This window comes from Podarcis erhardii (genome assembly GCF_964252035.2).
Source record: "Podarcis erhardii genome assembly, chromosome: 5".
Lineage (NCBI taxonomy): Eukaryota > Metazoa > Chordata > Lepidosauria > Squamata > Lacertidae > Podarcis > Podarcis erhardii.
Window position 1 is genome coordinate 3,014,414 of NC_138509.1, and position 26,787 is coordinate 3,041,200.

At 40.7% G+C, this 26,787-nt stretch overlaps 1 protein-coding gene across 1 annotated transcript in view; it reads right to left on the bottom strand.

Moving 5' to 3' along the window:
• Window positions 1-651: 651 nt before the first annotated feature.
• ATXN10 (ataxin 10) overlaps window positions 652-26,787 on the bottom strand; it is a 71,503-nt gene continuing 45,367 nt past the window's right edge. The window contains exons 10-11 of the mRNA XM_081861398.1: window positions 13,526-13,589; window positions 652-1,010 (exon numbers count right to left, since the gene is read on the bottom strand). Coding sequence (XP_081717524.1) covers window positions 820-1,010; window positions 13,526-13,589 — 255 coding nt within the window. The 3' untranslated portion in view covers window positions 652-819. The remainder of the gene's footprint in view (window positions 1,011-13,525; window positions 13,590-26,787) is intronic.

The window sequence follows — 26,787 nt, forward strand, 5'->3', positions numbered from 1 at the left end:
GGGAGGCCCTCACTTCTCACCAGAAGACCCTTGGAAGTGGACCTCAGTGTCTGGGCTGAATGTTGGAGGTGGAGACACTCCTTCAGGTACACTGGACTGAGACTGTTTAGGGCTGTAAAGGTCAGCACCAACACTTTGAATTGTGCTCGGAAACATACTGGGAGCCAGTGAAGATCCTTTAGGACTGGTGTTATATGGTTTGGGCGGCCGCTCCCAGTCACCAGTCTAGCTGTCGCATTCTGGATTAATTGCAGTTTCCAGGTCACCTTCAAAGGTAGCTCCACACAGAGCGCATTGCAGTAGTCTAAGTGGGAGCTGACCAGAGCATGTACCACTCTGGCGAGACAGTCGGCAGGCAGGTAGGGTCTCAGGCTGCGTACCAGGTGGAGCTGGTAAACAGCTGCCCTGGACACAGAATTGATCTGCACCTTCATGGACAGCTATGAGCAGGGAGTCCCCCATACCCACCCACACCATGTCCCCCAAGAGAAATACTTCTGTCGTGTCTGGATGCAATCTCAATCTGTTAGCCGCCATCCATCCTCCAACCGCCTCCAGGCATCTAGCAGCTATGAATTAGTTTGGTAGATACATTATATTTTTAATTAATGGAACAAAAGAGTGAAAAAATTATCAGCCAGGTATCCATAATTTGGGATTTGCAGTTTATTTGGTACTAACATTTTATTCAATCTAGGAAGGTTTAAAATTAACCTTTGATTTTGGTAAGAAATAATGCCAACAATCTGGTTGAGAGTCTATTTTATACTACATTGGTATCGTATCCACAGCAAAACAGATGAAAACCATTCAGTTTGCTTATAGATGTGGTGTCTTTCCACTGGATCTCAAAATCAACTTCTGATCTCGTTTCTCAACTTTCAATCCCATCTTCTCCAGGACAGAATTGTCAGCCAGTCCCTGCTGCTCCATCCGTGCAATGAGCTCTTGGTTTCTTTCATTCTGTTCCGTGAGGTTGCGAATTGTATATACTGCCCACTGGCTTACAACTGTTGAAAAGAGTTAAGGAATTTATCCCATGTTCATTTCCAGTTAATGTATATAATATGCGACACATGTTACAAATACTTGTATTTCAATAAATTAAACAGACTGATTAAATCCATATTGTCATTTACAAAAGTCACTTTAACCACCCAAAAGTCTGTGTTAAGGGAATGTCAGTTCACAGATATCAGAAAAACAGGCCATGGTCCAGTACTCAGCTACATGCATGCCACTGCTATGAAGGACAAAGTAGAAGCTCTCATGACTATGTACAGAATTATAGTTAAAATCAAATGTGTGACCAAAATATTCAACATGAACCTAGTATGGAAGAAGGTTTTAATGCAGGAAATTAGGTGTAAGAAAAATGCATCCAGCCCAAAATCTCCCCCCCCTTATATTTTTAATAGCATAAACATAAACAGAGCCTGTTAGGTCATGCCAAAGGCCCAACTAGTCTGGAATTCTGTTCCCAGTGGTGAATAAGATGACAATGGGAAGCCTGCAAGCATATTTTCCATATTTTAATACGTTCTATAATGTATATTTATATTTTAGCATTATTGGTTGTACTTTGTTTATAATATTTAAGTTATTTCTTGACATGTGTTGCTTCTGTAAAATGAAAAATGAATTACCTTTTTAAAGTCACCAAACTATAACTACTGGTTTTGGAAGACACTTAGAGCTAGGATACCCTGCAATGATCCATTCCTCTTTCATGGTGGTCTCCCTTCAAGCAAAGTTTCAGGCAAATGTTAGATCCAGGTTTAATAATTTCCATCATCATCAATAAACTACATCCTGAGCATTCCATTAAAACTATTTGCTTAAATGCTGCAAGCAAGGTGCTATGTCACAAAATGTAATTGCTCTCAAAAACACCTACAGAGGAGACAAGGAATTCCAACTCTCCATGCAAGAACAAAATGCCTGCAGGGCACCAATTATTTGCTACATGTAGCTTCACATACAAGAAAAAGCTGTGCGTAATTTACTCGCATCCTTCATAGTTTCTTGCTAAGTTCCACATGGCCATTCACCTGCAGGGCATAAGCAGAGCTGTCTGGAGTCTGGGTGTGGCAAGAATACCAGTCAAAAGAGTGAAGACTAGAAAAGTATGGAGGAGTATTGGTCAACATGGATCACTGCTGTGTATCCCATGTAAATTTAATAAACAAGAAAAGCCTAGTTTGAAGTTGGATCTTTGAGTATACTAGACTACTTATTTTTACTGTGAATTCCCTCTAACAACCTCAGACCAAAGCATGAAACACAACTGTTTATGACCGGAGATTTGTCCTAATTAACAAAATGAAGAAAGATAAGTAGATGGATATAATGCAGAGGAGGGAAACAAAGACAGCCATATAGTCTGGCAGTGGAAAGTAACACAGTGCTAGTTTACCCAAGCTAATGCTATTTTGGCAATATGTTAATTCAGGAACAGATTTGAAGCAGAGCTCCACCGATTTTATTCACTACTAGGACAGAGAACATGAAGACCTTTTCATAGAGCTGTACCATATTGTCAACTTGGCAGAAAAGGATAGTGATCTCCAGGTGTCACAGATTCTAATTATGGTCACATGACACTCAGCAGCACATTATTAGCATTTGATTGACTGGAGTATAGCTTTCTGGAAGAAAGAATGCTAGGAAGTTGTTTCTTTAAAAGCTGGTTGCAATGTACAATTGTCTACTTTAAATATGAAAAATTATGACCATTGAGGATATTTGCCATGTTAGGACAATCCAAAAGGGTTTATTGCACCCACAATATAAACATGAGTACCAAATAATATAGTTTTAATTATAAGAGAGTGACCCAGACTTGCAGCAGCAGGGCTTAAGAGAGCGATGGAGCCACTGTCCCATTCACAGTCCCACCGCACATATTGGCTGGGGTGGAAGGGCAGGAGCCATGAAGAAGGGATGGATCAGACTTGTTGCCATCACAATGGCAGCAGATCCCTAACCAGCCCAGTTCTGACCCGTCCTGAGACACCAGCAGAAATGCCACCAGCAGTATGGGAGACACATGGAGGCACTTCTTGAGGGACATGCCTATGTCAGGCAACACTGCTCCAGTCCAGTGCATTGGGGCCCTGAACAGGGGCTCTCAGTAACGAAACAAAGGGTTGGAAAAAGCAGGTTATCAATATAAACATCAATATGGATTCTCATTGTTTTAACAGAGCATTTTCAAGTTTAGTGTATTCTGTATGTGTTTATGCCAATGAACTTTTAATTTTTTAAAAATGACCACCATGTAGAGAACATCAGCTTCATGAACTGGCCTGCTAATTAAGAGTGTCTTCAAACATTTGCAAGGGCAGAGATATTAAAATTAAATTACAATTAAAGTATACTGCTGTAGAGTGTGACTGAACAATACAAGTGCTATAAACAAAACAAATCCATGATATAAATTATAAAGTGTCACATGGCTTCTGTGTTTGTCATATCCCCCTTTTCCTACTACCAGTATATTGCCTGCTTGGGGGAAGTTTTGTGTGCCGTAGCTTGCTCACAGCTTTCTCCTTTCCTAGCGCACTCTCGCAATGGAGAGTCATGAATATGTATGATTGCTCTTAACATGCTGAGTGAGCCTGAGACTTCTGGATGGCTGGATGCAGACCCATACAGACTTAAGTGTCACGAGAGATTAAAGCGAGTCCCCAATTAATATTCACATTACCCTCTTGTTCTTACCCAAAAGACAGATAGAAAATTGAACATATTCTGAAGTCCATAATCCGACCAACACTTTAAGCACTTTATTGTATAATCAGCCTTAGAAAGAGAGTGCTTCTAAAGTTTCCATAGTTACTACAAATAGGAGCATGAGCCCATTGGTTGCCAAACCTCACAAAATAAAACAAAACACAGCAATCACAGTAAACCCAATTTTGCAGGTTTGCTTTACATTTCTAGAAAACCATACAAATGCATAGCACTGCAGTATGCAGAATTATGTTAATCATATGACAAGGTAATCGCTTGGATCTCTTATGAAAAAATATAGGAAAGCCCCCCCCCTAAATTAGTTCAGTTCTGTGTCTTCAATTACAATTTTACATATTTTACAGTAAAATCCTATGAATATTTACTTGATGCCAAGTCTTACTGATTTCAATTAGATTTTCTCTCAGATTTTGCACAACCCTTCCATTGTATTCCCAATCTCAGCCCATAAAGTGCTAAAGATACCACTTTCCTAAACACTCAGCTGAAAAAAGAGAGCTCCTGTGTGCGCGCACACATGCAAGTGTTTGCGTTTTCCAAAAGAACTGCAGCTTATCAGGCAAACATGCAGTTCCCCATCCAGACCGAGATCTAGTGCTAGTTTCCCACTGAAAATTTTGTGCTCTTCAATGTTCACACCGCAGGATCTTAGAGCACAAATAGCACCCAGGGAGGGGGGTTGGTGGAAAACTTAACCAATGCCCCCACATGGCCACTCTTCCTTTAAAATAAGAGCTGGTATTAACTATACCTTCAATTTAAAAAGTGTGAGATACTCCAGTACAAAAGTATATAGACTGGCAGAGGGTGGTTAACTGCCTGGAGTTCCCCTTGAAATGCTCCCCAAATCATTTTTCTCACAGCTGGACTCCAAGGACTGCTCGTTTTTTCCTGCTCCAGATTGTAGGACCTGAACCAATGGAGTTACAGTGGTACCTCGGGTTACAGATGCTTCAGCTTACAGATGCTTCAGGTTACAGACTCCGCTAACCCAGAAATAGTACCTCGGGTTAAGAACTTTGCTTCAAGATGAGAACAGAATTTGTGCTCTAGCAGCACGGCGGCAGCAGGAGGCCTCATTAGCTAAAGTGGTGCTTCAGGTTAAGAACAGTTTCAGGTTAAGAACGGACCTCCAGAACAAATTAAGTTCTTAACCCGAGGTACCACTGTGTAAGAAAGGAGATTTTCACAAAAAACCAGGAAGAACTTTCTGACAGTAATAGCTGCTTGATAGTAGCACAGACTCCCATGAGAGGTAGTGGACTCTCCTTCCTTGGTGGTTTAGAAGCAGAGCTTGGATGGGCACCTGCCAGGTATGATCTCATTGAGATTCCTGCCTTGCAGGGGTTGGGCCAGATGACCCCTGGGGTCCCTTCCAGCTCTATGACATAAAGTAACCTAGGAGAACCAGTGGGTGCCGTTAGGATCAAGCTTCCACCCCCTTCCACTGATTTTGTCCTACAAATGCTGCCCCGCCCTGTTTTCCTTAGTGAGCACAAATTTTGGGACATTCATTTGCCCATTAGCTTCACACCAAGCAGGGCTGATGTAACATCCAGTCAACATGAACCAATTGTGTACATCTGTGAAGGGAAATGAAATCTTCATAGTATTGCAAGGGTTAAGGAAGTCCTAAAAACAGTTCAACCCAGTGCCTGATACCACCTGGCAAGTTGGAAAGAGTCACAACTCTCATATCCACAACTCCTTTAGAGGTAGGGAGGGAGAAGGAATTAGTTAGGCCTGCTTTAAACAGCTGACTGGCCCAGTGCAACAAGCCGGAACTTGCCTAAAGATCAGAATACAACTTTGCAGTCAGATTACACAGTTTGCCAGATTTTGTGATGTGGTTTCAGTGTTTACTAAGTGTGTACAGAAATCCATATTTTATGTAAATAGAATGCACAAAATGCAGTTTAATGGGGAAATGCATTGAATATAATTGAAAAATGCAAATTTTATATAAAAATGTGTATAAAATCCATACAATTTGAAGGCAGAGTTTTAATATGTTCTTTAAACACACACACACACAGAGAGAGAGAGAGAGAGAGAGAGAGAGAACAGGACAGACCTCTGAGCACCAGTGAAATTGAAAATATTGCAGAATGAGACTGCTCAATCCCTCCCTATTTAAAGGACATGGGCTCCATTTTGTGGCTGAAGAGTGCGAAGGCATATTGATAAATGAGAATGTACCCCCCCCAGACATGGAAAATTAAGAAGAAAAGCTGACAGAGCGAAGCCTGTCTCCCACACAGATTAAAGCCCCAGCTCTTTAAAAATAAAGGAATTAGGCACTGAACTGACCTCCACTGCAAGCAAATGACAGCCAGGGTGCACTTGGAGTGGATCTCCACATAACCCATTTATTTTCCGTCTTCCAGGAATTCTTCACCCAATAAAAGGTTGTGCCTGTTATTGCTACAACTCCCCTCTCCCTATGACTCTCTTTTCCTCCCTATGACTTAATTATGTGTTGTGACCTCACAAGAACTCAGCCTAGGGAGAGAAGTACTTCCAAGCTTGCACAGAATGCTTTTGCCTCACCACTAAATAACTACCCCAAACTTATACCTCCCCAAAACTCAGAACTCAGCAGCAGCTTGGCCCCCTTGGTTTCCTTGTTCTTTCTCTCCTTTTTTCATTCCACAGCAAAAAAAAATTCCTATTTTGCCTCGAATCACAGAGTCACCGAACTACAAGGTGGATACAACGACAGCATTTGGCAGAATCATAGTTATGTAGAGCTGCCACAATTGTATTGAATATGAACAGGTAAAGGAGGGGACACAAATGCAACCTGAAAGTTGGTACAACTGGAGATGGGGGGCACATTACATTTAAAAGTGCTTTGGAGCACCTTAGTGTTTTTAAGGCTTTTAATCTTCACCTAAGGCAGCTTACTATGACAAAGCCTAAGAAGCGCAGTCTCCTAAGGCAGGCGCTCTTATATCATGTGCTTCAAAAGCAGAATGTCAGCTCAAAGCAGGGACTTGTGATTATTATTATTATTTTAAAAAAATGGAAGGGGTTTCATTATTACACCTTAGGACAATTAAGTATTTTAAAGCTCATAAGTAAGGCACCTATTAGGCTTTCTTTGAAAGTCTGTCAAATTTACAAAAGTCTACTTTTAGAATTATTATTTTTTTGTAAAAGCAGGCACTAAATTAAAATGTATAATGCTAGCTTGTATGTGGCACATACATTCTTGCTACAGAGGCTGCCCATATTTTTAAGTGGCATTTTTAATAGAAACCTATAATTTATATGCAACTAAAAATCCTCTGGGTTTAAAAAAGGAGAAGAAGAAAAATCACACTCTTGGACAATGTAAAGCCAAAAACATTCCATGCCTAAGATATTCAGTTTTAAGAGTTATTATATATCTATCTCCAGATGGGAACATATGTAATTAATTGTCAGTGTTTAAACACTGTCATGAAAATCCATGGAATCAGAATAACTGAATGTGATACAACATGCAACAATGCATTTTGCACTCAGTTGCTTTATCCAGAAATATGCAGAGTTGTGAAATGTCACTTTAATTTATTTATCTGTCATTAACACTCTCTACCACCTACATAAACATGCCAGTTGGGCAAAAATTGTTAACAAACAATATTTCGGTTCTAGTGGGACCTACAGCTAAACGTGGCTGACAATTCCTCGCTCCCTGTTGCAGGCAGCCAGCCTGTTAGGACCGTGGCTTCCAAACTTTTTCCTTTGGGCCACACTTTCAGAATAAAAATCTGCTCGTGCCACAATGAATTTTTAATTGATAGGACATACATTGGAAAACAAAACACAGAACACAGCTGCCTTAGAATATGATCATGGGACATCTAGGAAGCTACCTAAGAACAATTCCTGTTCACAACAATAGGTCATGGAGAACAGTAGAAGAATAGCACATGCTCTTGCTCTTATTTTGAAAATATATCTATCCACATTCCACAAATAAATAAAACACATTTTGATACGATATGATACAATACGATACGATATGATACTGCACTGAAATGCTTTAATGTTTCTTTGATTGTCCGTGAATTTTCCTGCCACATCCTCTCCTAGAATCAGAGAATCATAGAGTTGGAAGAGACCACAAGGGCCATCGAGTCCAACCCCCTCTGCCAAGTATCTTTTATAAGAATTTTTTCTGAAACATTGATCCCCATATGGGCAGGTTGTTTAACAGCATTCTAAGAATGGCAACGGTCCTGATATCTTGGAAAGAATCTAGAATAATGGGTGTTTACAAAATGTGCCACATGTTTGGGATTCTTAACTATTTTTTAAATAAGGGAAATCTGACCTTTGTGTTACAGAACTATTTTTCTGTAGCATGCCTGCTAGTGACACAGAATTGGAACATCTGTGTATCTCTCATTGAAGACAGAATATATGGTCTACTGCTGTATCAGAAAAAAAAATTAAGAAAGAAATTACATGCATTGTATAATACAAATGATATAGATGATTTTGTTGAAATATGGCATCCATTTAAAAAATACTTTACTGATAACCCTGAAGAATGGCAGCTACCCAAATCGCAGACTGGACTTTGGCAAAATTAACTAGATTGGTCAGTCCTGGAGGTGGGAGAGTTGGAATTTTGTTTTTGTATTTTTTCTTGTTTTTTTTTGTAATTATCATATACAGTCATACCTCAAGTTGAATGCGCTTCGGGTTGAGCGCGTTCAAGTTGCACTCCGCGGCAACCCGGAAGTAATGGAGTGTGTTACTTCCGGTTTTCACTGCTTGCGCAAGCGCAGACGCTCAAAAGGACATCACACGCATGCGTGGTAGCGGCGAAACGTGACCTGTGCACGCGCCGTCGCGTCTTGCGTTCCATTTGGGATGCGAACGGGGCTCCGGAACGGGTCAGGGAAAGGTAGACAAAGTGCTAATACTTTTACCTAAAATGAGAATTTGTTTATATCTTAATGGAATGAGAGAATGAAGTGAATCTATATATGTTTTGAAGGTAGAAATAAACATTAGCAAGTAGTAAATCAATTGGACCCTCTGGCATTTGCTGACCTTAATTATTAAAAGAAATGAAATGATATTGTTTAATTACAGATAGATGGGTGAAAGCACAGTTAATGTCAAATAATATTGTTAATGTATAATTATTAGCATGCTATTTCATACATTTACATAAAATTAGTTGTAATTGATGAATCAAGCAGTTAAAAAAAAGATTAACCAGCCAAAACATTCCTTAAAATATATGTGACCAACCATTTCTGGGCCAAGGGCCTTAGCTATATCTCTGGGGGCTGAATACTATTAGCTTTTTCTTTTTTCTTTTTTTCTTTACACATTGTTAAAAATAAAAACAACAACAACAACTTCTTAAAAAGAATGGACACATTTGGGGGAGCACAAAAAGCTTTTGGCTTAACAGTATCTCAGTTAGACATCTATCGGAGAATCAGTAAAACCATTTTTAATTAAAAAAATTTATTGGGGGACTGGGCGGCAGCAAAATACTTTCTGGGTGGGGGAAGCGCAATGGTACTCAAATATTCGAAGAATTAATACTAGAATGGTTCTCAACTAAGTTATGAACAAGCCTACTACGTTTCCAACCCACAAACCAAATGCAGCCCATAGAAGTGAATTGTGGCTTGCCAGGGGCTTAGCAACACTGCTGCTTTTGCAATCCCAGATAGGCAGCAAACGGAAAAGGTTTCATAAGCCCCTGGTGGGGCTGGTGTGTATTCTGTTTGGTTTCGAGAGTTGAAAACTGTGCATGCTTGGCTTAAAATCCCAATGTGAAAGCTAAAACTATCCCCATTTATTTCGCCTTCCTCAGCAAAGAGCCAGTTTGTGTCTTGCAGATGCACCATATTACATCAAATGTATTATTTTTGTTATTTACATTATAATTTGTAAGAAACAATATAAACAAATGAATATTTTTCCCCCAATGGGTAAAAATCTTTGAAAACATAGCTGTTGTCAAATAAAAGTACTTGTAATTCATATTTGATCACCATTTTAAAGCTACTGTATTCTATTAGTTGTCTGTTTTGTGGTAGCTACTATAGTTCACTCCTTCAGAACTTAATCACATCCCTGTTTTTTGCTCTCCTCAGCAGCATGGATTGTTTTCACAGCATGAGGCCCGTCTCAAGCTACACTTTTAAATATGAAATGCTCATCGGTTTCCCCAAGAAAGTCTTTCCTGGCATGACACAAAACAAACTGCCATTGTTATAGACCATAGCAACTTGATTTCTCCTAGATTTAACCTGAGGTTTCATAAACCACAATTATACTAACCGTTGCCATGAGGTCAAAAGTATTTTGAATCTACCTCTGAGATGACTGTCAGACTGAATATAATGACAGAAAATGTTCTTCAAATGGGTATATGTAAAAATTAGCTCGCATTTATATTTTCAGTATTTTATCCAAACTAAAGGGTCTGTATGTGTGGATAAACCACCGCCATTGCAATAGGAGAGCATAAGAGAAACCACAGGTTTTCCTTTCACAAACGATGCCAATTTTGTCTCCTAAGTAGCCAGTTGAATGATCACCCAGAAAGGCAGCCCTGCTTTTTCCTCTCCAAATATTACCGACATTTTGGTCGCAAGAGGACTTGCCAAGCTGATGTTAACATAACACAGAAGCTTTACTATAAAGGTCTTTGGAGTCAAAGAGCCACTTATTTTCATCAAACGTTAAATGGCATATTATCATCAGAACCTTTTCTCACTACCTAACACAAGAACTGAATACAAGATCACTCAGACTACACTCCCGTAATTACCTGCTCTAAAGTAGTTCCAGGGATTCCTATGGGACTACTCTACAGTAAATAGCCCCTGTTTCCCCCTTCTAATGCTGGAGTTTTCTTTTTAGAAGAGGTAATCCATTTGGGAGTAAGCTGGTTGCAACATAAATGAAATATTTAAAAAATGCATTGCATTTAAAGTTTTACCAACATTTAACAGACTGACTGGGATGAACTGGTGGAATAAACACTGTACTGCAGGAGAGTAGGGCTCACTTTCTAACTCAACTGAAAACTTCCTTTGCACTCTGAGGCAAATTCAAATAATTTGTGGCCATCATAGTATCCAAACTGAATTCAGCTCAGTGCCTTTGGTCAGAAAGATGGATAGTTTAGCCACTAGCCTCAGTTGCTGCCATATGTAGAAAACTGGGAGATTTGTTATTACTTATTTATAAATGCATTTATATACACTATCCTGTCAACAACAAAAAATCAAGGCGGTGTACAACAATATGTGTATAATAAAATATAAAAACCACGAAAAATAGAAATAAAATGACAGGCTAGTCAAAAGGTTTTAAACAACTGCATAGGCCTGTCAGAAGAAAAAAAGGCATCAAGAAACATCTGGAAGTCAAGAAATGCCTGCCATCTCTCTGCTGGAAGAGGGTTCCATAGCATGGGACTGATGGTACAGGCAACCCCCCGTTTGAAGGGGCTGCGGTCCAGGTTGTTGGAAACGTCATTTGTAAGGCATAAGTGGTAAGTTCCACCCTGCCCCCTTCAACTGAATGCATGCAAAATGGTTGCTGCCTGGACTAAGCACGGACTTCTGGCTGAGGCCTGTTGGGCATCTGAAAGAAGCTACCCATAGAAAAAATATTCGGTATCTACGGCGTATATTGCAATAACAGAATTCACAATGATGTAGGACTATGAATCAGTTTGAAATGTTAAATATTAACAAAAGTGTGTGGGTGCATACATATACGTATATGTATATGCATGTGTGAGAAAGGCAGAGATAAGAAATAATATTCTAATTCATACAAAGATGGTGCTTCTCCTTTTATTCCATCATTAGAATTTATTCACAAACCATACTGGTAGTACCACACTATGTAACCAATACCACAACGTATTCTCCATCCTTGTAGCATCTGAAGAGCAGTTAAACCTCTCTCAAGTTGCCACAAGAATTCTGTCCAGAGCTAAACCCAAAACAATTTTTGGGAACTCTCATATGTAAAAATTTAAAGATTTTTCAAGGAACTGCGTAAGAATTTTGAAAAAACTCACTTCTGAGTAGTCCCCAGAAGGAAGTCAATAAGACTCATGAGATTTCTCAGGATGATTTTGCTTATTTCCACCATTTCTTTCATGCAAGTGATTGTCTCTTACTATTAATTTTCCCTTCCCTTTTATTCTGGGATTAAACTGAAATTTTTGTGATATCATTTTGAAGAATACAGGGCTTTACTGGCTAGTCATAATAATTAAATATTACACACAATATTTACAAGGCAGATTATTTACTGCATACTCACTTTCAAAAACAACCTTCTTTAACAAAGTTTAATAACCAACAGCCATCTTTCTTAGTGGTGGTTCCACTGGAATTTCTCCACCAGTCCTAACAACAGAAATATCTATTGTTCTTTCATCAGATAATACCAGATATACGAGTTGAAAATATTTTTTCCACTGGTCAGATTTAATAAGGTATGTAAAACTGATGAGCTGCTTACTAACTCATCTACCTGTTCATTTCAGCTGACTGGTCAGATGTCAGTTGAAGCAAAAGCTTCAAGACTAGCTACAATGACCAAATTTGGTTAGATTCCATTACAATCCATAATCTAAAGTGACAACAATGATTCTGGGATATTCAGAAAGTTAGAGAACATGAGATAATGTTCAACCAGGCCCATTTGTTTTAAGACTAAAAATAATGTAGTTTCTCCACTTCAAAAGAGGCCATTTTTGTATTTAGTTAAAAGATTTAAACCTCTCTGTCAATTTGCTACCCCAGCCAAAAAAAAGCAGCCTCAGTGTTTTGTGTTTTACCCCCTCAAACTTGTTTGCATAGTATTTTATGATATTCTGAACTCATAATACAGTACAACATAGACAGCCAAAAAACACACAGAAAAATATTTAAAATATGTTATGCAAAATGAAAACTGATGGCCTTTTAATAAAAGTGTAAGTATTCTTTTCGTGTTAAAAATTAAAAATTAAAATAAATATGACAATAACCCTTTTCTGATGCAAGCTATAATTTTTCCTAAAATAGGCAGTAGAAATTATAATGTAGGTTTAGTACTGGTGGTAAAAGGTTAACAAATGAGTATACCAGAACACTAGAGTCAGCAGTCAACTCTGACAACCTGGGATAGAATCCAGAGGAAATTAAAATAGGCCAATGCTTATTCCCACTCCCACAAAGGTTCCACTGGATTCAATGGGACTTTCTTTTGAGTTGTTATGTATAGGATTGCCCATTGGGCAGAATAATTCTAAGCCAAGGTCTCACTGGATTGGAGTGGCAGGGACACCACTACATTCCAAACCCTGCCAGCTCACAACAGCCAGGATTGAAGGGAAGTTTCCTTGCTCTTTGTTTGTTTGTAGCTCTGGGAATGGCTGGATGACCCAAGGAGCAGACCCTTCTATGGGATTTTGGATCCCAAGCTACCAGGGCTCTGCAACACACTGTTTGGATGCTACGTTGAACTGTCAGTGGAAGAACCGGCTGTTGCTTCTTACTGACCACTGACCCACAAGCCACCAATTGAGGGGAAGTGGGCTAGGATTGTGCTATGTCTCTCTGAAGTCTTTACAACTGAAGTAATGTTTTCTCTAGACGGGAGTTTTAAGATACTTTGAGGCACAAGGACAACACACGTTATTCCCAAAGCATTCATATCTACATCCCCACCTCCAGCTCAAATTACGTCAGAAGGAGTAATTATTTATTAATTTAGAAAGTTATTGAAAGGATACAAGGATTATTGTCATCAATGCTGCAGTTATCCAGGATTAATGGGATGCCATCTAGATCATAAACCTGTAAGAAAATAAAAAATAAATTATAAAATATTTCTCCTTGGTGGGTAAAAATACACAAACATAATATATATTTAATATATTTAATATATTTATGCAGCAAGAACCATGGTTAACTATGATGTATGTATTCAGACACAATGCCTAACAATTGGCCACAATCCAATATTTAAAACTAATGATGTGAAGCTGGTTTGGCAAGGTGTTATATCTATACTTTAGGCCAGATTCAGTTAATGAGTTCTGTTAGTGGAATCCCATGCAAGGACTTCCACGAACAAAATGGTGTTTCTCTCCTACCCTGGCTAGGGGAGGTTAGAGAACCCCCATAACAGAGCACAGGAGAAGGCGGGGGGGGGAGAAGGGTTGTTCTGTTTGCCAAGCCAAAATCCTTGCGTTGATAGCAAAATGACCGCAGCATGTATTAAATTCTTCGCTTTTGAAGCGAACCCCTTTTGAAGGGGTTCTGATGTGGTGGCCTCTCAAGCATTCTAAGCCAACTCAAGCTGCTTTTGAAATGGCCAAATCTGAATAAGTATCATATTTGTTGCAAACCCCTGCCATACACACTCTAGAAAATATTTTACTTCCAACAGTTCTTTTATTGTAACCTATTTAATTTATTTATCTCTATACAGTGCTTAAGAGATATTTTTTATATAAGCGGTTCAGAAATTAAATAATCACTCAATTTCAGATTAAACAATCTCAATGCATGCACAATTAAAACCAAACTTGCAACTATCCAAAACATCACAATACACTATTTAAACTAGTCTCCTACAACAAAAGTATAGCAATATCCTTTTAAAACATTTGGATATGCCTAGGCATGCCAACTCTAGGTGCAAAGCTCTCTTTGACACAGTAATTACCAATTCAGACAGTTTTCATTCCAGAAAGTATACATCAGAAGTAAGTCAATTTCTAATGGAGAGTTGGGCAACAATGATAAGTGAACACTACAAGAGTTTGTTTCATTACATATAACAGGTCTAAGGATTCAGCATGTGATCTGCAGTGCTGTCAGTTTTAATATAAAAAACAAAGGCCATTCCCAATCTTCACTACTGTGAAATGTCTTTTATTATTATTATTATTATTATTATTACTACTTAAGGTAAAGGTAAAGGGACCCCTGACAGTTAAGTTCAGACGCAAACGACTCTGGGATTGCAGCGCTCATCTCGCCTTACTGGCCAACGGAACCGACGTTTGTCTGCTTCCGCAGGCAGTTTTTCCGGGTGATATGGTGAACCAGAGCAGCGCACGGAAACACTGTTTACCTTCCCGCGGAATGGTACCTATTTATCTACTTGCACTGGCGTGGTTTCAAACTGCTATGTTGGCAGGAGCAGGCACCGAGCAACGGGAGCTTACCCTGTCGCACAGATTCGTACTGCCGACCTTCCGATCGGCAAGCCCAAGCAGCTCGCTGGTTGCTTGAGATGGAAACAGTGGTGTAAACCACAGCGCCACCTGCGTCCCTTATTATTACTTAATCATGAACCAAAACAATACCTCCCCACCACAGGTTGGGGCAGGGCAGGGCTGTCATTAAATGCCTTCCACAATATACATATCACTCATAGCTTCTATTCCCCGCCCCATTCCCATTTCCAATCACACTACATATTACAGTGGTTTAGAGAATTAGTTCCCAATTCAGAATCCTCCATTAAATTTCACTTCATCCGTGCCCTCACTGGGTGACCTTCTGCAGGCACCTCTCTCTCAGCCTTGGGCTTCCCTGCTTGACTCAGGCCTCAGTCAGTCGCGCATCGTGCCAAGCGAGAGAGAGAGGAAAGGAGGCCTGGGCAAGAGGGAGCCCAGCCCCCTCCCAAGCCCTGCGCCAGAGGGAAATACCTGCCTCGCCCAACATATATGAAGCACCGCTCACCTGCAAAGAGACAGGAATGTGTTAGAGGAAGGACCAGGGGCTTACACTACACTGCCTTGCTCCTTTTGATTAAAAAACAAATCCCCTTTTAGCATTTGCACAAGGAACAAGGCAATGGCAAGCCTTGTTTTTGTTGGCACACTTGTACATGCACACAACTGTGTACAAACAAAAGTGTCTTTAAGAGACAAAAATGGTAGGATTTCTGCCCTGGGTTTACAAAGACAACTATAAACTGTGGCTTCCCTCTTGAAGCTTGTCACATGGACAAGCAGGGCCCCACAAAAAGGTGTTGTGCTGTATCCCTGTTGCAAATGTTGCCTGATCTTGTAACTGAGGGCTTGGGGTGGAGGGACTTTGCAAAGACAGAAGTCCCTGCTCTAACTTCAGTTCCAGTTTTTCATGCCAAGTGAAGCAGCCTGGACGTCCAATGAGCCACAGCAGCTTCCAGTTAGCCTGTTATTAGAGGTGGGCAACCTGCTGTCGTTAGCTTTATATGTGGGATATTGTCCCCACACAAAGGCAAGGTGCAAATTCATGTCTAACCCAAAGAAAGATGGGGCATTTATTCCCAGCTGTTTAAAGATCTCAGAGCTTAGGGTACAGGCATGTTGGCTTATAATATATGGCACTGTGGCTTGTGGCAAACAAGTCTATTATTGGAAGCTACCACATCCTGCAAAACTGCTGAAATACTTGTGTCTCTTTTTCCCAGGGCATACATATGCTGGAATGGCAAAGGCTCTGATGTGACATATACGTCCCATACGAGATGAATGGCGTAAGTAGCAGAGATTCTTTCCCAGCCACAGCAGGAAGCCCCATGCCCACCCATTGAAAGCAAAACTATGATCATTGCCTCTACCATACTTAAAAATTGTGTTGCTCTACTGACACTATGAAACATTTAAATATATACATATGAGGGGAAAACTTTTTCTCTCCTGCAAATGTAACGATAATTTTGACCTTTTCCCTGCGAAGTCTTTATATATTTAAAGTGTCATTCAATAAAAGTGGCTGTCTAGTGACACAATTGTATTAATGTCTTACAACAGATATCCCACTGAAATTTAAGCTGACTGTACTTATGTAAAATATTCGCATGTCATTAAGTTAAATAGAGCTCAATACACTCAAAACAAAGCTAGAAAATGAGTTCACACTCATTGAGAATATTGAGGACACCCTTCTTTTTCTTAATACTAACTTCCCCCCATTCCTTAATCTCAATCTACTGCCAATCTTTCCCTCTACTACTTCAGCATTGGCATAGCCAGGATTTTTGTTGGGGGGGGGGAGAACCTCAGTTAGCTATGTATTTTTATTGATTTTTATTCATGTACTTCGGCATAATTCAGAATTTCTCTCTTCTTTTTACCTTGCTTGTCCTTTCATCAAGGAGGTCAAGGATGCTTATATGGTTGCTTAGTCTTCCTTTTGGTTGCTACTATTGCATATGAAAATGTGCATGTTAACTGCATTTACCTAATTAACATCACATCTAATCTTGTTCTCACATTGCTCTCATTCATTCTTTGAAAAAGCATTTTTGAAAACGTAATTTACTTGTGTGGGTTTAGAAAACTAGCTTCAGCTTACTGACTGCATAAACCAACCCCATCTGAGATGACTGTGATGAGTATTATTATTGCAGCACAGTAACTGAACATGAACACCGGAAATCAGGGATGCAGCACAGCTTACAGGGTAGCAAACCCTGACACAAAGCACGTGTTGGCCTTCCAGTTATCTGAGCCACTAAAGGACTGAGGTTCAGCAGGGATAAGATACTGTCCTGTTAGCTGGGGAAAGCAGCTGTTGGTTACAGCGAGACATCCCTGAATAATATTTCACTGTGTGGAATAACTGTTATTTCTTATACTATGAAAAATAATACAATGAGATACAGACATTCATGCATTAAAAATACATTTCATTTTTTTGGGGGGGAGTCAGCATTATCATCTGCAATGTTGGCAATAAAAGACTGGAGAAGTGACTTCTCAGGCTGCATTCACAAAGAAAAAAAGATGTGCTCTTGAACTATATGCACCTTACAGTTTTGTATTATTTTGTTTCCATCATTTCATATTTAATTTTCTTATTTGAAAAAAGAACTTGCTCTTCACACAGCTTCAAATGTTTTGTAATGAGAATGTAAGAACCTACCATTCTAATAATAATAATAATAATAATAATAATAATAATAATAATAATAATAATAATAATAATTTATTATTTATATCCCGCCCCAGCCACTCTGGGCGGCTTCCAACAGAATATTAAAATACAATAGTCTATTAAACATTAAAAGTTTCTTTAAACAGAGCTGCCTTCAGATGTCTTCTAAAAGTCTGATAGTTGTTTTTCTCTTTGACATCTGGTGGGAGGGTGTTCCACAGGGCGGGTGCCACTACCAAGAAGGCCCTCTGCCTGGTTCCCTGTAACTTGGCTTCTCGCAGCGAGTGAACCGCCAGAAGATCTTCAGCGCTGGACCTCAGTGTCCGGGCAGAACTATGGGGTTGGAGACACTCCTTCAGATATACTGTACCAAGGCTGCTTAGGGCTTTAAAGGTCAGCACCAATACTTTGAATTGTGCTCGGAAACGTACTGGGAGCCAATGTAGGTCTTTCAAAACCGGTGTTACGTGGTCTCGGCAGCCACTCCTAGTGAACAGTCTAGCTGCCGCATTCTGGATTAGTTGTAGTTTCCGGGTCACCTTCAAAGGTAGCCCCACATAGAGTGCATTGCAGTAGTCCAAGTGAGAGATAACCAGAGCATGCACCACTCTCGCGAGACAGTCCACGGGCAGATAGGGTCTCAGCCTGCGTACCAGATGGAGCCGATAAACAGCTGCCCTGGACACAGAACTGACCTGCGCCTCCATGGACAGCTGTGAGTCCAGAATGACTCCAAGGCTGCGCACCTGGTCCTTCAGGGGCACAGTTACCCCATTCAGGACCAGGGAGTCCTCCATACCCGCCCACCTCCTGTCCCCCAAAAACAGTACTTCTGCCTTGTCAGGATTCAACCTCAATCTGTTAGCCGCCATCCATCCTCCAACTACCTCCAGACACTGACACAGGACCTTCACCGCCTTCACTGGTTCTGATTTGAAAGAGAGGTAGAGCTGGGTATTATCTGCATACTGATGAACCAAACCCCCTGATGATCTCTCCCAGCGGATGCCTGTAGATGTTGAAAAGCATGGGGAAGAGGACAGAACCCTGAGGCACCCCACAAGTGAGAGCCCAGGGGTCTGAACACTCATCCCCCAACACCACTTTCTGAACACGGCCCAGGAGGTTGGAGCTGAACTACGGTATGACAGTGCTCCCAGCTCCCAGCCCCTCTAGACGGTCCAGAAGGATGTTATGGTCGATGGTATCAAACGCCGCTGAGAGATCCAGCAGAACTAGGAAACAGCTCTCACCTTTGTCCCTAGCCCGCCGGAGATCATCAACCAGTGTGACCAAGGCAGTTTCAGTCCCATGATGAGGCCTGAATCCCGACTGGAAGGGATCCAAATGGTCAGCTTCTTCCAGGCATGCCTGGAGTTGTTCAGCAACCACACACTCGGTCACCTTGCCCAAGAATGGAAGATTTGAGACTGGGCGATAGTTGGCCATATTGGCCACATCTAAAGATGGTTTTTTAAGAAGTGGTTTGATAACCGCCTCTTTCAGTGGGTCTGGGAAGGCTCCTTCACAGAGAGAAGCATTCACCACCCTGTGAAGCCCATCGCCCAGCCCTTCCTGGCTAGCTTTTATAAGCCAGGATGGGCAAGGATCAAGGAGACAGGTGGTCGGTTTCACTAGTCCAAGCAGCCTGTCCACATCCTCAGAGGTGACAGATTGGAACTGATCCCACGTAACTTGACTAGACAGGACTCTAGCACTATCCCGCCCCAGCCCTGCTCCCACGGTGGAGTCTACCTCTTCCCGAATCTGAATGACTTTATCTGCAAAAAAAAATTCAGAATCACTGCAGGATGTAATAGTAGGTGGTTCTGCTAAATTGCGAACCACCTGAAAGAATCTCCTGCTGCTGTTTTCTGCAGATGCAAAGAGACGGTGAAGAAAGTATTTTTCGCCGTCACTACCACCACTTGGTAGGCTCGACATTGAGCTCTAACCCGTGTCCACTCAGCTTCAGAATGAGTTATCCGCCACTGGCGCTCTAGCCATCTCAGCGATTGTTTCATTGCCCTCAGATCCATGGAAAACCACGGGGCAGCCGGGCCCCATGCAATTGGAGAGGGCGCTTGAATCCAAACAGTCAATAGCCCTGGTTAACTCCGCATTCCAGCGGACCACCAGGGAATCAGCTGAAAGGCCATCAACATGGGATAAAGCATCCCCTACCACTCTCTGGAAAACATTTGGATCCATTAAGTGGCGGGGGCAGACCATCCGAATCGGTCCCACCTCCCTGCAGAGGGGAAGGGTCTTTAAAGTGTTCTTTAAATATAGCCATGAAAGCAGATTTATGCCCCTTTGTTATTTATATCGGTCCTGGAAGTGCTCTTAAATATGATCAGAGGAGACCGGTTGGTGGAGGGTATTCAGGTCGGAGCGAAACAGTATAAACTTAAAGCATTTGCAGATGACCTAGTATTGACCTTACAGGAGCCAGAGCCCAGCACCAAAAGGGTACTGCAATTGATTTATGAGTTTGGTCGGGTGGCGGGATTTAAACTTAACAAGCAAAAAACCAAGGTTTTGGAAAAAAATATGACCTCTTCAGAATCAGAAAGGTTTCAGAAAGAGACAGAATTAAATGTGGTTAAAAAAGTAAAATACCTAGGGGTAAGCATAACAGACAAAAACAGGAACTTATTCAAAGATAATTATGAAAAATGTTGGTCTGAAATTAAAAGGGATCTAGAAATCTGGTCAAGATTGAAACTTTCCTTGTCAGGATGTATTGCTGCTGTTAAGATGAATGTATTGCCAAAAATGTTGTTTTTGTTTCAAACTCTACAGATTGTGGACAAAATGGGGTGTTTTGAGAAGTGGCAGAGAGATATTTCTAAATTTGTCTGGCAGGGCAAAAAGCCCAGAATTAAGTTTAAGATATTAACTGATGCTAAAGAAAGAGGGGGCTTTGCCCTGCCAGACTTAAAGCTGTACTACGAATCAGCAGCCTTCTGCTGGTTGAAGGACTGGCTACTTCTTGAAAACACGGATGTTTTAGATTTGGAAGGATTTAACAATGCTTTTGGATGGCATGCATATTTGTGGTATGACAAGGTTAAAATACACAAGGCCTTTAAGAACCATGTTGTCAGAAAAGCAGTATTCAATGTCTGGATAAAATATAAAGACTTACTGGAAAACAAAACCCCAAGGTGGCTATCACCAATGGAGGCTAAAGGCCCCGAAAAGACTCAATATGGAGGCCAAATGGCCGAAATATTGGGAAATAATAGAAAAAGATGGAGATAATTGGAGGTTGCAGAGTATGGAGAAAATAAAAGATAAAGTGCGAGATTGGTTACATTATGCTCAGATTAAAGAAGTTTTTAAGTTGGACAAAAAGATAGGATTCCAGGTGGAAAAATCAAAGTTAGAAACAGAACTGTTAGAACCCAGCTTCAAGATACTTTCAAGAATGTATAACTTGCTGCTAAAATGGAATACACAGGATGAAACGGTTAAAACAGCTATGATAAAATGGGCACAGGACATAGGGTACAACATCATGTTTGCTGACTGGGAAAAGTTATGGACTACAGGTTTGAGATTTACCGCATGTAATGCTTTGAAGGAAAATATTATGAAAATGATATACAGGTGCTACATGACCCCAGTCAAGCTTGCAAAGATATACCATTTGCCTGATAATAAATGTTGGAAGTGTAAAGAAGATGAAGGAACATTCTTTCACCTCTGGTGGACCTGTCCTAGAGTGAAGGCATTCTGGGAAATGATATATAACGAGCTGAAAAAGGTATTTAAGTATACCTTCCCTAAGAAACCAGAGGCCTTCCTTTTGGGCATTGTTGACCAGAGTGTGCAAAAGAAGGACCGAACCTTTTTTATGTATGCCACAACAGCAGCAAGGATACTCATCGCTAAAAGCTGGAAAACTCAAGATCTGCCCACATTGGAAGAATGGCAGATGCAACTGATGGACTATATGGAATTGGCAGAGATGACTGGCAGAATCCGAGACCTGGGAGAAGAACTGGTGGAGGAGGATTGGAAGAAATTTAAGGACTATTTACAAAAATACTGTAAACTGTATGAATGTTAAGAAAGATGTAAGATCTGCAATAAGATGGTTCCAACAAATTAGTAACAAAGAATATAAATTTAAATGTGATTGAAAGAAAAGACAAATTTTGGATGAACAATATGCTAGAATTAGGTTTTTTGTTTTTTTTAAAGAGTGATTTAAATTCTAAGATTTGAGATTCAATATTGGATAATTACATGATATAAACTGAACTAAGTGAATAATTTGCTAGAAAAATGTTTAGAAAGCAGGAACAAGAGATGTGAGGAAGTCCAAAGATGAGAATGAAACGTGGTTAATGAGAAAGATCATGATGTTATGTATGTTGATTTTTGTTTTATAAAATTAATAAATATTATTATTAAAAAAAAGAAAGCAGATTTATGCTGAACCTAAACTTGAGTAGCATAGTTCCTAAGAACTCTCTGTTATACATGATAATTCTTCTACGGAGTCAAAAAGATTTCCAATGTAGAAAAATCATTACTTATAAAGCAGAACAATATAATTCTATATAAAATGTTTGAGAAAAGAATGTCTAACTTTGAAGGGTCAACTGCCCTTTAGTTTTAATTTTAGTGTTTAGCACATACAGTACTTAAGTGCCTTAGATAAGAATCAGGTCAACTTATGCAATCAACAGTACAGACACCTTACTTAATTTGTTTAAAATAGCGTTGAGATAAGAAAAGTTGAAGTGGTCTTTGTAAGGAGTGTATGTAATAGAAGATTTCCCCCTCTCTCTCTCTCTCTGCTGATCTCATGCTGAGGTTGCAATTCCCAAGATTCACTTGCAGACTGAAGCAGAGATCTCAGCACCACAACCACCCAAGTAGTGGCAACTTCCCAGAATGACACACCCTACATCCTATTGCAATTATGATTGGACTTTATTACAGTTTCCACAAGTGATACACACACACACACACACACACACACACACACACTAACTGCAGTGTCATTGCTGAAAATATCTCTTATTTGACAGCTGGATGGTAACCTTTCATAAAAAAAACTGATGGACTGCAACTTTAGTAATTTTTGCATTGCTTTTACATTTCCATCGTTTTTATAAAGGGGGACTAAAAAAAGAGAGACCTGAACTATATGAAGGGAAATAGCTTCTTGGTGCTCCAAGATGAATGGATCTTACTTAAGTAGCATATACATATTGGTCAGGCTTTAATATGTTTAATATGTTTGTATAAACCTGTAACTTACTTTTGTGATTTATGCATCTATGAAATCTATATATTTACAACAAAGAATATACAATAACCAAGGTATGCAATGTTGTAGTACTTAAGCATTATAGTATAGAGATGACTGGAGCCTCAAGTGTTTCTGAACAGGGCAACACATGAAGCAAACTATCACTAGATTATATGCCACTTTTTAATGTCAAAGTTAAAGCTAGCCAGGTTTCATGGTGCGTTAGCTTTCTCTAGAAACCTGGCAGCCTAGCAAAAACCAAAACAATAAAACCCTGCAGTGTGTGAAACAGCACTGATTTTTCACATCAGAGAAAGAAATACAGTACATTTCTACCAATTACTTGTCCTAACTAATATAGAAACTGATTTAATGGAAACCTTTAAAAATATTTCACTTCTTAAAAACCATTTCACTTTTTAGTTGTGTTTCCTTTCTGACACATCCACCAAACTGTTGGTCTATAAAAAGAAAAATACTGCCCTAAGATGTGGGCCCTGTGGGTTCATACAAACATTTCTTTCTTAACATGTGATGATTAACAGTAGAATGTGTGGGCTTATTCCATTGGAAACCATTACGCTTGAGATCATTGTGAGATCAGAGGCACAGCATTTCCCCCTTAAAAGGTGCAGAAGGCTCTTTATGGATGGTGGTAGCAGGGATTGGGGGTGGGTAGGGGGAATGGAAATCTTGTCACCTGTTCTGAAGCAGGAAAGGAAGACCCTACCATGACTGCAGTGTGCTGCATCCTCCACGACATCTGAGACAAGAGATGTACATCCAGATCTACCTAGCCCTGGTGCCAAGAGGGATGCAGTGCTTGCAGACTATGCTCAGCATCCTCCTCCTCTACTGATTAAACCCAGTTTGTGGATTCCAATCAAAAATGGACCAAAAGAAAAACCACCAAACAGTTTATCTGCGACTGCAATGCTCCTCTTCCCTATGGCCCATGTGACCTCTTGCACACAACTTTGCTGGAAATATGCCTGAAATCAGTGCTATTTTTCTAGAAAAAGAGGAACTCACCATGAATGCCTCCCTCATTCTCTTAGAATGGCAATGGCACCCACCTTATAGGTGCAGGAACTAAGTTCTAGTGAGTTCCAGTTGGAAAAAAAACCTTGCCTGAAATACTTCTTACATGTACAATGCTGCCCCTATCACGGCCCTCCACCACCACCCAGCCACGAGACATCTAAATCAAGGTGAAGCTCATTCAACACATTTCTGAACATTGAGGAAGACCCTGCTGCTCCACAACATGTCATTCTGTGCATGCAAAGCATTAGCTAGCAAACCCCATGTGGGGAAGCAGGTTCCTTCAGTGATAGGTTTCACTGATTCCTTAATTAGGCAATACAAAGAAAAAAGATAAATCATTCCTGATCCTGCTACAGTTGTGTGCTACTAGCGGACATGGATGGGAACTGGGTATTTCCAAAAAGGCACACCTGACCTGTTCAGAGGGACCCAGGTGCGCCTATGCAAAGGGACCAGGGATAAGCATTTGTATCTGTAGGCTTACACACAGAAGTCACCCTTACAGAATGAGGGCTGAAGTGGATTTTACTGTGATGGTGATAATGAAGATGATGATGGTGGTGATTACAGAAATTGTTTACAGGGTGTGTTTGACAGTTCAACCTTTCACTTAAGAATTGTTAGTACTGTATGAGGTAATCCAAGAGGATTTCATAATTTCACCTTTCTCTCCCCCCCCCACCCCCTTTCATAGGTTGATTTTGAGAACAATTACTCCAGGCAAATACAAATCCCACTGGCAAATTAAAAGATCCTATAACAACATTATCAGTATAATTATGTCCATTTTCTTCACGTCTTTGAGACTCCACTCTCTAAAAGTTTCAATTTAAATCAACATTTGTTCAGCCTTTAGTTTCCTCAGTACTTATACATCCAGAAATTAAATGAGGCAAGAGAACTGAAATCTAGCTGGACAGCTTGTTTTACAATTGACCATGTGTCCATCACAACCCCCTGCATCTTCCTGAATAAGAATGGAGACATTGTACAGCAATCCCCTCTTCACCTACAAAGTATCACTGTTAATTCAGCAAGATTCCCCTTCAAAGATATTAAAAGTTGTCGAAAGATCTGTCCTTATTAAAACTCACCAATTCTCTAGTCTCACAATTACAAATGAATCTTTTAAGCAAGTATTAGTTGGCTAAAAATCCAAGTTTTTTTCTTACATCCATTCTATATTCAGACTTTTTAAAACACACACAGCTTTGGACCAATTTACACATTACCATTACTATATATGCTGCCACAAAACTGCTTCCTTGTGATTTGCTCCCACATAGCAGCAGCAATGGGTAAAAACACAGAAAATGTGGCTTGTGCACATCACATGGGCAACTCCCATGTTGGATCAGGGCAGGGGGATATCCTGGCACAGCCACTTAGCCACTGACTGCATGCCATTTCTTGTAAGACCTTAGAATAAAGTAAGCATATATGTAAGGCAGAAGCCGCCAGGTGCCGAGAATGTTCATCAGAAGGAGGGGGATGCTTTTATTCCTGAAAGAGAAGGATTCCCCCTATGGAGACAGGCAGGGTCTTCAGTTTGCAAGGTCCTCTCCAGAGGGGAGGAGTCAACCCCTTCTCTCCCAGTGACCCTGCCTGCTCAAGGGATGGCTGGGTCTTTGTGTCTCTCTCTGTGTGTGGAGAGAAACACTTGCCCGAGTGCTTGTTTTGTGTGGATTTCCCCTTTGTCTAGTCCTCTCCTTCATCCTGTTTGCTATATCATCTTTCTGAATGAGTTTTTTCTCTCTGTTTTCCTGTTGGCTGCCTCCCCCAGCTGATTCATTTCTACTTCATTCTCTTTGTTTTTCTCCCCCACCCTGTTCTCTGGGGAGACTGTAGGGAGCAGCTGGATTCTGACTGGATTGCCAGGCAGGCACAGGAGGAGTCCACAGAGGCGACATAGGGCCAGGAGCTTGCGTTTCCTGCCTCTTTCTAAAAAAAAGCAGGAACGCCATTTTGTTTCAACAACTCAGCGTTCCTGGAATGGCCCCAGCAGCTCCTAGAGACGTGATCGCTGCACCTGTTGGTCTAGCAGTTTCAACTGGCTGCATTATCACTGCACCTTTGGGTCCCAGTGCTAACTGGGAGTTTGAGCAGCTGCTGCAGTGTGCTCAGTCGCATTGTTTTTCCCACCTTTTCTCTGCATCTGTGCACAGGATGACTGCGCCTCTGCAGGGCAGCCTTTCTCCTTGCCATGTTGGCACAGAGGAGATCTGTGCATTTGGAGATTCCCCTTTGGTGATTCTCCAGGTTCTTTGCCAGAGCAGGTGAGCATGAATAAGGGGGAAACCCCCTCTGATTCTGAGGCCTTCCTTAGTTCAAAAAAATTCCCAGGATTGCTTCGGACCTCTTGTGGAGGAGGCACACGAAGAAGAGCCTCAGAGGGTCCTTAGGGTCCAAGTAGGTTTATACAGAGGTATGAACCTCATGACCCTTAAGGTATTGTGGTCCTGAGCCATTTAAGGCTTTATAGGTCAAAACCAGCACTTTGAATTGGGTCTGGAAACTAATTGGTACCCAGTGCCATTGGTTTGCCCCGGGGAGCAACCTGGCCATTGAATTAACTGTCTTCAGAGGCAGACCTGTATATATCGTAATGGGGAGGGGGTGTCATTATGCATTGCATAATTTTTTGAATTTATTGGCTGCTGTGGTTGATTTGTAGATTGATATGGGGAGTAGTTCTGGGACATTAACTTTGGCATTGCTGTCTAACCACATGTTTTGTGTCTGAGTGTCCTGTGCTCCAGCAGTGGGGCTGGCATATGGGCAGCTGCTGGAGGGTTG